At 35.7% G+C, this 15153-nt stretch overlaps 1 protein-coding gene across 1 annotated transcript in view; it reads left to right on the top strand.

Moving 5' to 3' along the window:
* The window catches only part of LOC106066853 (uncharacterized), a 443149-nt gene that overhangs the window by 92907 nt on the left and 335089 nt on the right, over window positions 1–15153 (top strand). Inside the window, exons 52-53 of the mRNA XM_056013586.1 lie at window positions 5635–5711; window positions 7480–7753. Of these exons, the coding sequence (XP_055869561.1) occupies window positions 5635–5711; window positions 7480–7753 (351 nt within the window). The remainder of the gene's footprint in view (window positions 1–5634; window positions 5712–7479; window positions 7754–15153) is intronic.

The following is a 15153-nucleotide window of genomic DNA, read 5'->3' as shown; positions in this document are numbered from 1 at the left end:
TATAGACACCTCTCTTATCTGTCATATTTTACTATTACAATTTCTATAGACACCTCTCTTATCTGGCATATTTTACTATTACAATTTCTATAGACACTTCCCTTATCTGGCATATTTTACTATTACAATTTCTATAGACACCTCTCTTATCTGGCATATTTTACTATTACAATTTCTATAGACACTTCCCTTATCTGGCATATTTTACTATTACAATTTCTATAGACACCACTCCTATCTGGCATTTTTTACTATTACAATTTCTATAGACACCTCTCTTATCTGGCATATTTTACTATTACAATTTCTATAGACACCTCTCTTATCTGGCATATTTTACTATTACAATGTCTATAGACACCTCTCTTATCTGGCATATTTTACTATTACAATTTCTATAGACACTTCCCTTATCTGTCATATTTTACTATTACAATTTCTATAGACACCACTCTTATCTGGCATTTTTTACTATTACAATTTCTATAGACACTTCCCTTATCTGGCATATTTTACTATTACAATTTCTATAGACACTTCGCTTATCTGTCATATTTTACTATTACATATTCTATAGACACCTCTCTTATCTGGCATATTTTACTATTACAATTTCTATAGACACTTCCCTTATCTGTCATATTTTACTATTACAATTTCTATAGACACCACTCTTATCTGTCATATTTTACTATTACAATTTCTATAGACACTTCCCTTATCTGTCATATTTTACTATTACAATTTCTATAGACACCTCTCTTATCTGTCATATTTTACTATTACAATTTCTATAGACACTTCCTATATCTGTCATATTTTACTACTACAATTTCTATAGACACCACTCTTATATGGCATATTTTACTATTACAATTTCTATAGACACTTCCCTTAACTGTCATATTTTACTATTACAATTTCTATAGACATTACTCTTCTCTGTCATATTTTACTATTACAATTTCTATAGACACCACTCTTATCTGTCATATTTTAATATTACAATTTCTATAGACACTTCCCTTATCTGGCATATTTTACTATTACAATTTCTATAGACACCACTCTTATCTGGCATTTTTTTACTATTACAATTCCTATAGACACCTCTCTTATCTGGCATATTTTACTATTACAATGTCTATAGACACCTCTCTTATCTGGCTTATTTTACTATTACAATTTCTATAGACACCTCTCTTATCTGGCATATTTTACTATTATAATTTCTATAGACACCTCTCTTATCTGTCATATTTTACTATTACAATTTCTATAGACACTTCCCTTATCTGTCATATTTTACTATTACAATTTCTATAGACACCTCTCTTATCTGGCATATTTTACTATCACAATTTCTATAGACACTTCCCTTATCTGTCATATTTTACTATTAAAATTTCTATAGACACTTCCCTTATCTGGCATATTTTACTATTACAATTTCTATAGACACCACTCTTATCTGGCATTTTTTACTATTACAATTTCTATAGACACTTCCCTTATCTGGCATATTTTACTATTACAATTTCTATAGACACCTCTCTTATCTGGCATATTTTACTATTACAATTTCTATAGACACTTCCCTTATCTGTCATATTTTACTATTACAATTTCTATAGACACTTCCCTTATCTGGCATATTTTACTATTACAATGTCTATAGACACCTCTCTTATCTGGTATATTTTACTATTACAATTTTTATAGACACTTCCCTTATCTGTCATATTTTACTATTACAATTTCTATAGACACCACTCTTATCTGGCATTTTTTACTATTACAATTTCTATAGACACTTTCCTTATCTGGCATATTTTTCTATTACAATTTCTATAGACACTTTCCTTATCTGTCATATTTTACTATTACAATTTCTAAAGACACCTCTCTTATCTGGCATATTTTACTATTACAATTTCTATAGACACTTCCCTTATCTGTCATATTTTGCTATTACAATTTCTATAGACACCACTCTTATCTGTCATATTTTACTATTACAATTTCTATAGACACTTCCCTTATCTGTCATATTTTACTATTACAATTTCTATAGACACCTCTCTTGTCTGTCATATTTTACTATTACAATTTCTTTAGACACTTCCCTTTTCTTTCATATTTTACTATTACAATTTCTATAGACACCACTCTTATCTGGCATGTTTTACTATTACAATTTCTATAGACACCACTCTTATCTGGCATGTTTTACTATTACAATTTCTATAGACACTTCCCTTATCTGTCATATTTTACTATTACAATTTCTATAGACACCACTCTTATCTGTCATATTTTACTATTACAATTTCTATAGACAATTCCCTTATCTGTCATATTTTACTATTACAATTTCTATAGACACCTCTCTTATCTGTCATATTTTACTATTACAATTTCTATAGACAATTCCCTTATCTGTCATATTTTATTATTACAATTTCTATAGACACCTCTCTTATCTGTCATATTTTACTATTACAATTTCTATAGACACTTCCCTTATCTGGCATTTTTTACTATTACAATTTCTATAGACACCACTCTTATCTGGCATTTTTTTACTATTACAATTTCTATAGACACCTCTCTTATCTGGCATATTTTACTCTTACAATGTCTATAGACACCTCTCTTATCTGGCATATTTTACTATTACAATTTCTATAGACACCTCTCTTATTTGTCATATTTTACTATTACAATTTCTATAGACACCACTCTTACCTGTCATTTTTTACTATTTCAATTTCTATAGACACCTCTCTTATCTGGCATATTTTACTATTACAATGTCTGTAGACACCTCTCTTATCTGGCATATTTTACTATTACAATTTCTATAGACACCTCTCTTATCTGGCATATTTTACTAGTATAATTTCTATAGACACCTCTTTTTTCTGGCATATTTTACTATTACAATTTCTATAGACACTTCCCTTAACTGTCATATTTTACTATTACAATTTCTATAGACACCACTCTTATCTGTCATATTTTACTATTACAATTTCTATAGACACTTCCCTTATTTGTCATATTTTACTATTACAATTTCTATAGACACCTCTCTTATCTGTCATATTTTACTATTACAATTTCTATAGACACCTCTCTTATCTGTCATATTTTACTATTACAATTTCTATAGACACCACTCTTATCTGGCATTTTTTTACTATTACAATTTCTATAGACACCTCTCTTATCTGGCATATTTTACTATTACAATGTCTATAGACACCTCTCTTATCTGGCATATGTTACTATTACAATTTCTATAGACACCTCTCTTATCTGGCATATTTTACTATTATAATTTCTATAGACACCTCTCTTCTCTGTCATTTTTTACTATTACAATTTCTATAGACACTTCCCTTATCTGTCATATTTTACTATTACAATTTCTATAGACACCTCTCTTATCTGGCATATTTTACTATTACAATGTCTATAGACACCTCTCTTATCTGGCATATTTTACTACTACAATTTTTATAGACACTTCCCTTATCTGTCATATTTTACTATTACAATTTCTATAGACACCTCTCTTATCTGGCATATTTCACTATTACAATTTCTATAGACACCTCTCTTATCTGGCATATTTTACTATTACAATTTCTATAGACACTTCCCTTATTTGTCATATTTTACTATTACAATTTCTATAGACACCACTCTTATCTGTCATATTTTGCTATTACAATTTCTATAGACACCACTCTTATCTGTCATATTTTACTATTACAATTTCTATAGACACTTCCCTTATCTGTCATATTTTACTATTACAATTTCTTTAGACACTTCCCTTTTCTGTCATATTTTACTATTACAATTTCTATAGACACCACTCTTATCTGGCATGTTTTACTATTACAATTTCTATAGACACTTCCCTTATCTGTCATAATTTACTATTACAATTTCTATAGACATCACTCTTATCTGTCATATTTTACTATTACAATTTCTATAGACAATTCCCTTATCTGTCATATTTTACTATTACAATTTCTATAGACACCTCTCTTATCTGTCATATTTTACTATTACAATTTCTATAGACACTTCCCTTATCTGGCATATTTTACTATTACAATTTCTATAGACACCACTCTTATCTGGCATTTTTTTACTATTACAATTTCTATAGACACCTCTCTTATCTGGCATATTTTACTATTACAATGTCTGTAGACACCTCTCTTATCTGGCATATTTTACTATTACAATTTCTATAGACACCTCTCTTATCTGGCATATTTTACTATTACAATTTCTATAGACATTTCCCTTATCTGTCATATTTTACTATTACAATTTCTATAGACACCACTCTTATCTGGCATTTTTTACTATTACAATTTCTATAGACACCTCTCTTATCTAGCATATTTTACTATTACAATGTCTGTAGACACCTCTCTTATCTGGCATATTTTACTATTACAATTTCTATAGACACCTCTGTTATCTGGCATATTTTACTAGTATAATTTCTATAGACACCTCTCTTATCTGGCATATTTTACTATTACAATTTCTATAGACACTTCCCTTATCTGTCATATTTTACTATTACAATTTCTATAGACACCTCTCTTATCTGGCATATTTTACTATTACAATTTCTATAGACACCTCTCTTATCTGGCATATTTTACTATTACAATTTCTATAGACACCACTCTTATCTGGCATATTTTACTATTACAATTTCTATAGACACTTCTCTTATCTGTCATATTTTACTATTACAATTTCTATAGACACCTCTCTTATCTGGCATATTTTACTATTACAATTTCTATAGACACCACTCTTATCTGGCATATTTTACTATTACAATTTCTATAGACACCTCTCTTATCTGTCATATTTTACTATTACAATTTCTATAGACACTTCTCTTATCTGGCATATTTTACTATTACAATTTCTATAGACATTTCCCTTATCTGGCATATTTTACTATTATAATTTCTATAGACACCTCTCTTATCTGTCATATTTTACTATTACAAATTCTATAGACACCTCTCTTATCTGTCATATTTTACTATTACAATTTCTATAGACACCTCTCTTATCTAGCATATTTTACTATTACAATTTCTATAGATACCTCTCTTATCTGGACACTTTCTTAACTTTGTAATTTTTCATATTTCTTTCTTAACTCTTTCTCTCCGGAATTATATTTCCATGTTCTGACAGAATTATTTGTTTTTCACATGTGTTCATTCTACCCTGTTATTTAATAACATTTTGGTTAGTTATCAGAAAGCATAACTTTTGGTATAGAATTATAGGATAATGCCTGCTCTTTTTATATAACACAAATAGTGGTTTATAAAACCAAAAGTTAATTTAATTCAATGAGGTCAAATCAACGATGGTATCGTTAACTAGAAGAGAAAGAGTTAAATTAAGGTTTAAAGTTCACCATAACAAGAAGCTTTCGGATTATTATATTAATATTTTTGAATTATATATCTGGTCTTATAACATTGTGTTAAACTATCTATATGATCTTTTTTTCTTTACTAACAATGTGTAACTTAAGTGTGCTAATGTAATTTCTACCTGACCCATCAGAATGTCTCCTTGCTCGAGCTGATTTGGTTATTGTTATTGACTCCTCTACAAGTGTGACAGAAAGCAACTTTGATAAGGTAAAATATTTACTGGAAAATTACTTTTAAATTACTAGCTTTGATCTAGATTTAAATCATTCATTGATATTTGTTCCAGGCGTTGTTTTCAGCTTCTTCCCAAATGATGTCGACTGCTTTGAAAGCTTTTATGAAAGTGCAGCGACGTGATAAAAGAGGACACTCCTCTTGCACCGTTACCTCAATGTTATTTCTAACTTTACGGGAGACGATTAATTCTGTCATAGAACTTCTCCCGCTAACCCATGTGATGCTAGGCTATAACCTCGCTAATCACCCTTTCTGCATAGGAATTTTCGGTGACCGGTTGTTTCATCCCCGGTCACTTCATCCCCGGTCATTTCATCCACGGTCATTTCATCCCCAATTATATACTTTTCTATTCCATTGTTTAATTGTGCTGTTGAGGCATTGACTTTAAAGTCCTCATTTCATCTAATATATAAATATGATTATGTAGAATGCATATTGACACTTTTTGACATGTTACTAATGCGTTTATAGTGTTTTATCTTCCACTTTGCATTCTTGATGATAAACCTTATAATATATTGTAAATCTGGGTTTGTACTTAGCTATAGCCCTTCTATTGGATGTGGGGGATGTAATATTATAATATTATCCTGCGAATGACGTAACGATTAAAGGCCAAGGTGTGTTGGAAGTAGTGAAAATCATTTGAGAGATAGAAGTGCCATTTGAATAATTATAACCGTGCTGCTGATAACTTATCACCAAAGGCCAAGGTTTGGTGGAAGTACGACCATGGACATTTCTAGTTAAGTAAGATACGTAAGGATAGTCAGTTGCACAAGGCCTTAGTTTTACAGGCTATCGCCAGTACGTCCAAGGAAGAAATAAGCATATGACAAACATTGTTCAGCAATATGAATCGATGGATCGCCTTCTGTACATACAATCGATAGCCAATCTATCTTATTGGTGTAGATTACTGTAGATGAACGCAAATTAATTTAAATTTTATTCTTATCTAACGTGTTATACTTTAGTCATTTAAACAAAAAATGAATAGATTAAATATTGCTCATTTCATGATTTTTACAATTACTATTTGTTAGATAAAATGATCAGATGATGAAAATAGCAGGGGATAAAATGACCAGGGGATGAAGTGACTGGGGTGACATGACCGGGAATGAAGTGACTGGGTACGACATGACCGGGAATGAAGTGACCGGGATGAAATGACCGAGGATGAATTGACCGGAAACCGAATTTTCGTTTGTGATGCGATGTGTAAAAAAAAAGACTTCATCCTGGCTGGGCCACATTTAGACTTCTCAGAATCTTTGTAGATGACTTCCATGTCTCTCGTGGATAGGTTACTGTTATGGTTACTATTGTGTTAAATTAATTATTTAAATACATTAATTATACCAAATAAAAAAAATTAAGTTCCTCTTTAAGACCTAGTGGTCTATAGGGTAGATGATGTAAAGGTCATCTGTTTCTGTGGCCTACGGTTAACAATGGTGTCGTGTGGCCAGCACAACGACCAACCGCCTTTATTTTTCAAAATCTAATGTCAGGCACCCATTAGAGCTGGGTGGTCTCAGAGGCGCCCAAAAATTCGTACTTAAAAAATCCAAGTCTTCACCAGGATTTGAACCCTTGACCCGAGGTTAGGAAGCAAAGCGCTTTATCACTTAGCCACCGCGCCACATGATAAGGAGAAAATTGTATGTTATAAAATGATGTATAATTCCGATATTATAATGAATGATATAAATATTTTTTTTTACCTCAGATCCTTTCATTTGTAAAAGACTTCTTAAGTAAGACTGATATCGACTCCGGTAACGTTCGTGTGGGTTTGATCACATACAACAATGAGGTGTCTCAAGAATTCTACCTCAATTCTGCATTCACAAAGAGAGAAATCCTGGAACTGGTTGATGATGTCAAGTACAATTTTGGCAGCACCAATACAGCTGAAGCTTTAGAGATAATGAGAAATGTCATGTTTAGCCCTGAGAAAGGCGATAGAGCTGATGTATCTAATATTGCTATTGTGTTGACAGGTAAATATTTTTATAAACCTGGTGGTGGCACAGATGGGGGTAGTGGTGTGTGTGTGTAGTCAGCCGACGCAAATCGCCCCAGGCCAGCGATAGACGAGCGGTCAACCGTGACGAGTTACGACGGTCGGCCGAGACGAGTGTCAACATGATGGTTCGGGAAGGATCGACGTCGTGAACAGAGCTCAGGAGCGTCACGAGGGATGTAGTCATCTGACCACCCAGAATGGTCGAGCGACGTTCTGTCCGGTTCTAGAAGGCCAGCAGGGACCCTATATAAAGAGCGAAGGTATCAGAGACCAGTCAGTTACAACTTCCAGATCTACAGTTCGTTACAACGGCTCAGTACAAGTCCGAGACGAGACAGAGAGACCAGTTGATACGGCGGAGAGATATTTGTACAGTCTTGTGTTACGTGCTGCTAATTGTACAGTATTGGCTGTTATTTATTGACATTAAATTATTACGTTATTTTGAAGCCCAGAGTTGTCAAGTTCTTTAACTTGGTGGTGTCGTTTGGTGCAATTTGCAGCGAGCCTGGATAGGGAGATTCCTAACAATATAATAGCGTTTTTTGTTCGTTTCTTTGTTAGGCAGGAATGAACTTTACTTTTGATATAAAGTTTCAAAAATGAATATATTTTCAATCATCAACTTCTACATAGTTTTATCTTGATACACTAGAATCTAGGCTATGTAGTGTGCAAAAAAACTTCCCTTTAGATCTAGATCTATAGAATCTAGTTTGTAATCCAAGAGGTGGCATTGCTATGAGCGTGGATGCATCCATGTCTTCTTGAAACGGCTTTTTTGTTGAAATTTGTGATGGTTATCGCAAGCTTTGCTTCAGAGCAGAGTTCTAACAGGAGCATGCCGTTATCATTGCATTTGCCAATGCCATGTCTAACTAGAACAACTGGCCAAGCGCTGTAGTTTTTCCCCACTCGAGCGTTGAAGTAACCCATGATGATAAGTTTGTCAGTAGTGTCCACCGTGCACATGACTCTTCTCAGGTCATCCTAGAATCTTTCCTTGATTTCAGGCTCTCCCTGAAGCGTGGGAGCGTAAGCACCGATAATATGATCTAGTGCCTTTTTACAGTAGTCTGAACGACATCAGTCGGTCTGAGTAACCAACAGGGATATCTAGTAGTTTTTTGGCAAGAGATTGTTTTACCACAAAGGCCACCTCAGATTGCCTGTGCTCCTCAGGGCCTCTTCCGGACCAGTATAGGGTGTATCCAGACCCTCTTTCAGTCAGCGACCCTGGCTCGCCTAGCAAACCTCACTGAGGGCAGCTATGTCTACATCTAGCCGAGCCAACTCTAATGCCACCAGTGCAGACTTCCGTTGAGGGCATTCACTTTTGTTGAGATGTCATGTCAGGGATGTGGTACACACTAGGGTAATAACGAGTGCCGACTGTTATACGGACCATCGTCTTGTCCGGACGAAGCTGAATACCACCAATAAGATGGTAAAAAAAGATGGCCTGCCTAGGGCAAAGAAGCTAAATATTGATAGGCAGACTGACGTACGAGAGCGCTTCAGTGTACTACTCGAGGCTGATCTTTAAAATCCCCAGGACGATGATTCAGTGAGTAACTGGAGCCAGCTAAAAACGATACTTCAGGAGGTGACAGCCAAAGTCGTGGAATAATGCAGTAAACCCAACAGAGACTGGTTTGATGAGAACAATAACGCATTTCAAGATCTTGTAAAGAATAAGCACAAATACTATCGCTCTGTTTTTGCGAATAATGACAACGCAGCCAGAACTCTCTATAAAGCTTCACACTCTGCAGTCAAAGATCATGGTACTAAAAATAATTGGTGGCTTTAGCTGTCCGTAAACGTGCAGAGACATGCTGAATCTTGTGACACTTTCTTCCTATGAGTCACTTCGATGTGCCTGTGGCCCAATGTGCCATACTACAACACCGCTAAGATCATCCGATGGTTCTACCCTATTAACTAGCAAGGGGACATACTAAATCGCTGGACAGAAAATTTTAGTCTGCTATTTGGTGATAAAAGGCACGTATCGGAGGAATCGCTGGCAAATGTCCCTCAGAAAAAAATGAGAGAGGAGCTCGAAGACGAACCGACATTTGAGGAACTTGAGACAGCAATTCATAAACTAAAAAAACCCAAAGCACCTAGCTCTTATAGACTTCCGGCTGATATATTTAAAATGGGTGGTGTCGCCCTAACCGAGAGACTAACAGACTTGTTCGCTCTATGCTGGGAGAAGTGCGTGGTCCCACCTGAAATACGAAATTTCGTTATCATATCCCTATACAAAAAGGGTGACAAGTCTAACTGCTCCTTCACTTCTGTCATTAGCAGGAAAGATCTTTGCTCGAGTGTTGCTCGACCGACTAGCCCACTCTTTAGTGGACGAGGTCTTATCTGAAGGCCAATGTGGTTTCAGAGCCGGTAGAGGTACATCTGACATGATATTTGTTCGGTGACAATTACAAGAAAAATGCAAAGAGCAGAAACTAAATGTATACGCTGCTTTTGTGGACCTCACCAAGGCTTTCTACATGGTCAGTCGCTATGGTTTATGGAGGATTTTGGCCAGATTGGGATGCTTACCTACGTTCTATCCATTCTCAAGCAGTTTCACGTGGGACAAAAAGGCCAGATCAGACACAATGGTGCCCTTTCTGATCACTTCCCAATAGAAAATGGCGCGAAGCAGAGCTGTGTACTCGATCCAACTCTATTCGCTATCTTCTTTGGCGTAAGCCTGGTTAAAAGGGGAAAGCGATTGCACGAATGCATCTACATCCGGTTTCGTTCTGATAGCAATGTGTTCAATCTCCGGCGTCTACAATCCCATACAAAACCAAAGGAGATGGTCATAATGGAGCTTCTCTATGCCGATGATTGCGCCCTGCTAGCTCACAATGAACATGATCTCTAGAACGCGGTCAACGAATTTGCATACGCTGCCGCCTCTTTCGGTTTATCTATAAACCTAGGGAAAACAGAATTCATGTTCCAGAAGTCACCCAATAAAACATACTCAGCCCCAAAGATCACCATAAACGGACAGCCACTTAACGTGGTAGACATGTCACATATCTGGGTAGTATAGAGGCAAATGACGCCTCACTTTCAAGGGAAGTTGATAACCATCTGGCCAAGGCCAGACGCCTCAAGACGAGAGTTTGGCGGAATAAATCGCTTCGTTTGCCTACAAAAATCAATGTCTACTAAGCTGTGTTCTCTCAACCCTTCTATATGACTCTGAGACATGGACACTATTCAGAAAAGAACTAAGACTTTTTGAGGGCTTTCACCAAAGATGCTTGCGCTCCATTATGGACATACGCATGCAAGACCGCACAACAAACAGCAAAGTCCTTGCGAACGCCGCTATGGACAGTATAGGGGGACTTCTTATGGTCTGACATTGACGCTGGGCAGGGTACGTATCCCATATGGGAGACGAACGTATGCCAAAGGAAGTCTTTTTTTGGTGAGCTAAAAGGTTGTCGACGTAACAGAGGCGAAAAGAAAATCTAAATCGACCACCTGCGGACTGTGGTTATGCTTGCCCTGGATGAGGAAAAATATGTAGGTCACAGCTGGGCTTGCACAGCCATGGGAAATACTGCATTCCTCACTAATCTTCGTACTCGAAGACAAGCCTTAATATAGAATCTAGGTAATTTCCCCATTAAGCGAATACAATATTTAGGCCTATCAATGGCTGCTGAAATTGCCGATATATTTCTCATTCTCTCCTTGCATAAGTGTTCTCTATACTAGTTATCGCGTTGATTAGCGTCGATGTCAATGCCTTTCCGGCAAGTGCATCTGTTGAATTATAATTATGGGTTTCTTAGTGCCAATTAATAAGGATACAGGCCTCTGTGTTGTGTTCCTGACTTGAAATAGAACAAAAATCAGACCTTCTTGACTTGGTTTAGGAAAGGGGCGGTCTGGCATTATGGTACAAATTGACCCTTGGGACCACCGAATGTCCACTTTGAATGACAGAAAGTCCCTTTTTAATGTGATTGGTCCTCGTCTTATATTTTATAAAATATTTTAACAGATTTTACTAGCGATACTAGCCACATTTTCCGTAAGAAATGGTTTAGCCTGTACGCCTATAGCGTAGTTCTGGTAAGCTTCGATCCTTTAGACCAGTGATGCCCAAACTACGGCCCGCGGGCCATATCCGGCCCGCGACGTGGTTCCATCCGGCCCGCGGCAACGTCGGCACTAAGTGTAGAAATCTACCTTCCAAACAAAAAAAAAAAGATTTTATTATATTTATATATATACATATTATTATGAATATGATAATAAGCCAACATATTTATTTTATAAAGAAAGTCTCTGGCTGTTTCATAGAACAACAACATAAAAACGGCATTATAAAATTAATATGGTGGCATTCTTGGTATCAAATCCATAGGTTTCTACGAAAATAGTTTCCGAATAGTTTCATTTCATTTTATAACTTTTCGTTCATGTGGCCCGCGAGACGAGTGTAGGAAATTATAAAGGCCCGAGGGCCAAATTAGGTTGGGCATCACTGCTTTAGACCTTTACTGTTTTATTGTCCTAAAGAGTCGCGTGAATGTGAACATATTCGAGGGAATTTATCACAGGACACTGAATAAATAAATTAGTACTACTGATTGCTAGATGTTATGAATTAGTATCGATTGCCTTCACAAAGTTCCACAGGTGACAAAATTGTGTCAGATAAAGTGTCCAGTCACATGTTAATCATATTATTGGGTTGTTTGGTCACATGATCATTGAATTTCCTTGCCAAGAAGTCAGCAGGGGGATGGAACTGGGAAGCATTAAAAAAAAAGGTGACCATCATGATGGCATTTCGAAACCAAAGGACCAGGCTGCGTTCTGTTGTAATAAGACCTCACAGTAAGATGTCACTGTGTGTAGTCATGAAGATTATAATAAAGCTTGTCTTCGAGTCCGAAGATTAATGACTAGTGCAACGTATAGAGCAGAACGTCAAATGTGTTGAAATATTCTTTGTTTCTTAGAGACCTTTTGCTTTTAATAGATTTGATCAGTATATTTTAAAAACAAACTAGAAAGATGTTGATATAAATATAGATGAGAGAATATCCTATCGGTGGAAACAATTACAGATCAGGCAGCTTATAAAGCATCTGTTCCTCTCATTGGCTAGATTGTACTGAATCTCGATAGTTTTTATTTCCTTATTATTCCGACCCCCCCAGATTGTAGTCTAGCAGCAATTAATTTAGATAATAATGAATTTAGAGATCAGCGTCCGCTCAAGCAGGTAGCTCCACGGAGAGACTTGAACAGAAGTATTATAAAAAGACAATAACTTCTTTATGCAAATTGTAGAGCAACGTTCATTGTCTTAAATATTGTTAATGTTAGATTAAAAAAACATTGGATCATTTTTCTTTAATTCCCTCCTCCCATCTCCCCTAGAAAGAATCAGGATTTAGCTTTAGAACATTCCAATGATTTGAATGTAAGCATTTAGATTTAGACTTAAAAAGACAATGCGCAACATTTACCTGAACATTAATGTATTAAACTCTTGAATCAATATGTACCAGTTGACCAAGCCTTGCTCGGTTGAATAATTTCTTAAGGAAGCCTATATACCCGAAGTCATTTTGGGAATATTTTTGTAATTACGAAAATGAACGATCGGGTAAAGAATTGCTTATGTGTTCTGATAGTTTTAAATGTAATTGTACAAGGCGATTAAATAAGAAAGTCTCTTAAGTCTTCTTTCAGTATAGAAAAACCACAGCTCACATCTAATCATTAAATTATTTATATCTATACTTGCTTGTTTCTCAAGATGGTGTGTCAACAGTCAATGCAGAAAGGACAGTCCCTAATGCCAAACATGCTCATGATGATGGTATCCACATCTTCACTATTGGTGTTGGCTTGTCATATACTCGAGAGTTGGATGGAATTGCTACGCCACCAGCCTCGCGAAACAGTTTTAAAGTCGACAATTTTGATGCTCTGGAATATGTGGATGACCTTATCTTTGCTTCAGCATGTTACAGTAAGTTTTTTATTTTATTTTATAAGCATATTACTTGGTCTCATTATTTACTTACCGTCAAGAAATATAACGGTCCATTATTGTGACTGGACATATCGCCTTTTTATTGGCTCTTTCTAATGGTATTTAAACTAAATGATATTTAAATATTCCTATGAAAATGATAAGATTACAAAGGCAGTTAGTGTGGAAACACAGACTCAAAAAGGCCCTCTAAGAGGTACACTCAGGCAGGTAAAAACTGCAAACTATTAACAACAAAAGCCAAATATAGATTTCGGACTGAAAATTATTGAAGGCCTCTACACTACTTCTATTTTAATTGTTATAATTTATGTTTGAATACTAATTCATGAGCTATTGCACTTATTTTTTTTTTTGGTTTCAGAAAACTACACATTTACTCTACTAGGTAAGTTTTGGTTAAAGTATTTAAATTTCAAAATAAATTTTATTGTTTTATGTCGAGATTTTTAATGTATCGGCTTACTAAAAAAATATATATATAATGTTGCTGTTGCTGGAAGTGATATTGAAAAAAGCACGCCACTACCTACAAAATGTTTCCTTGAAGCATGCATCTCAAACAACAACTAGTTCAATCCATGGCCTTCAGGTGTGGCTCAGATATTTGAGTCCGGCTGAATAGGAGAAGGGGTAAAGGCATGCAACTGGCACCTAAACCAGTAAGCCTCGGACATGATGGGGCTTATTAGCCATAGCTAGTCTCCTACTAAGAGAAAAAAAAAGTCTGTAGGATACAGTGCTACACCCTGGCAGAGCCTGCGACGCGTTGACCCAAAACTGCAATGGCACTTGCAATTCCTTTGGATACATGCGTGGGCGTGGGCGACTTCATTCTGACCATAGCTATTGCCCAGCATTTCATCTCATTTCTATGTGTGTGTGTGTGTGTGTTTGTGTGTGTGAAGCATTTTTTATGTTCAGGTTTTTTTGTTCTAGTGTATGATGTATGTTTATTCTATGTTTTTCATATGTTCATATATAGCCACAACTACCACCACAAGAAGAACAACAACTACAACCAGAAGAACAACTACAACCACAACACCGACCACCACAACAACACCTAGGACTACAACCAGCACAACAAGAAGGACTACAACTACCACCACACCAAGGACTACAACTACCACCACACCTAGGACTACAACTACCACCACACCTAGGACTACAACTACCAGCACACCAAGGACTACAACTACCACCACACCAAGGACTACAACTACCACCACACCTAGGACTACTACTACAAAAAGAACCACGACCACCAGAGGTAAAGTTTTGTGGTGTACCTTATTTCTGATCATCTGGATAAATAT

Source organism: Biomphalaria glabrata, chromosome 16, assembly GCF_947242115.1.
Source record: "Biomphalaria glabrata chromosome 16, xgBioGlab47.1, whole genome shotgun sequence".
In the NCBI taxonomy this organism is placed as follows: Eukaryota; Metazoa; Mollusca; class Gastropoda; family Planorbidae; genus Biomphalaria; species Biomphalaria glabrata.
Note: the sequence above shows the minus strand (reverse complement) of the source record. Positions and strands in the feature narration are given on the sequence as shown.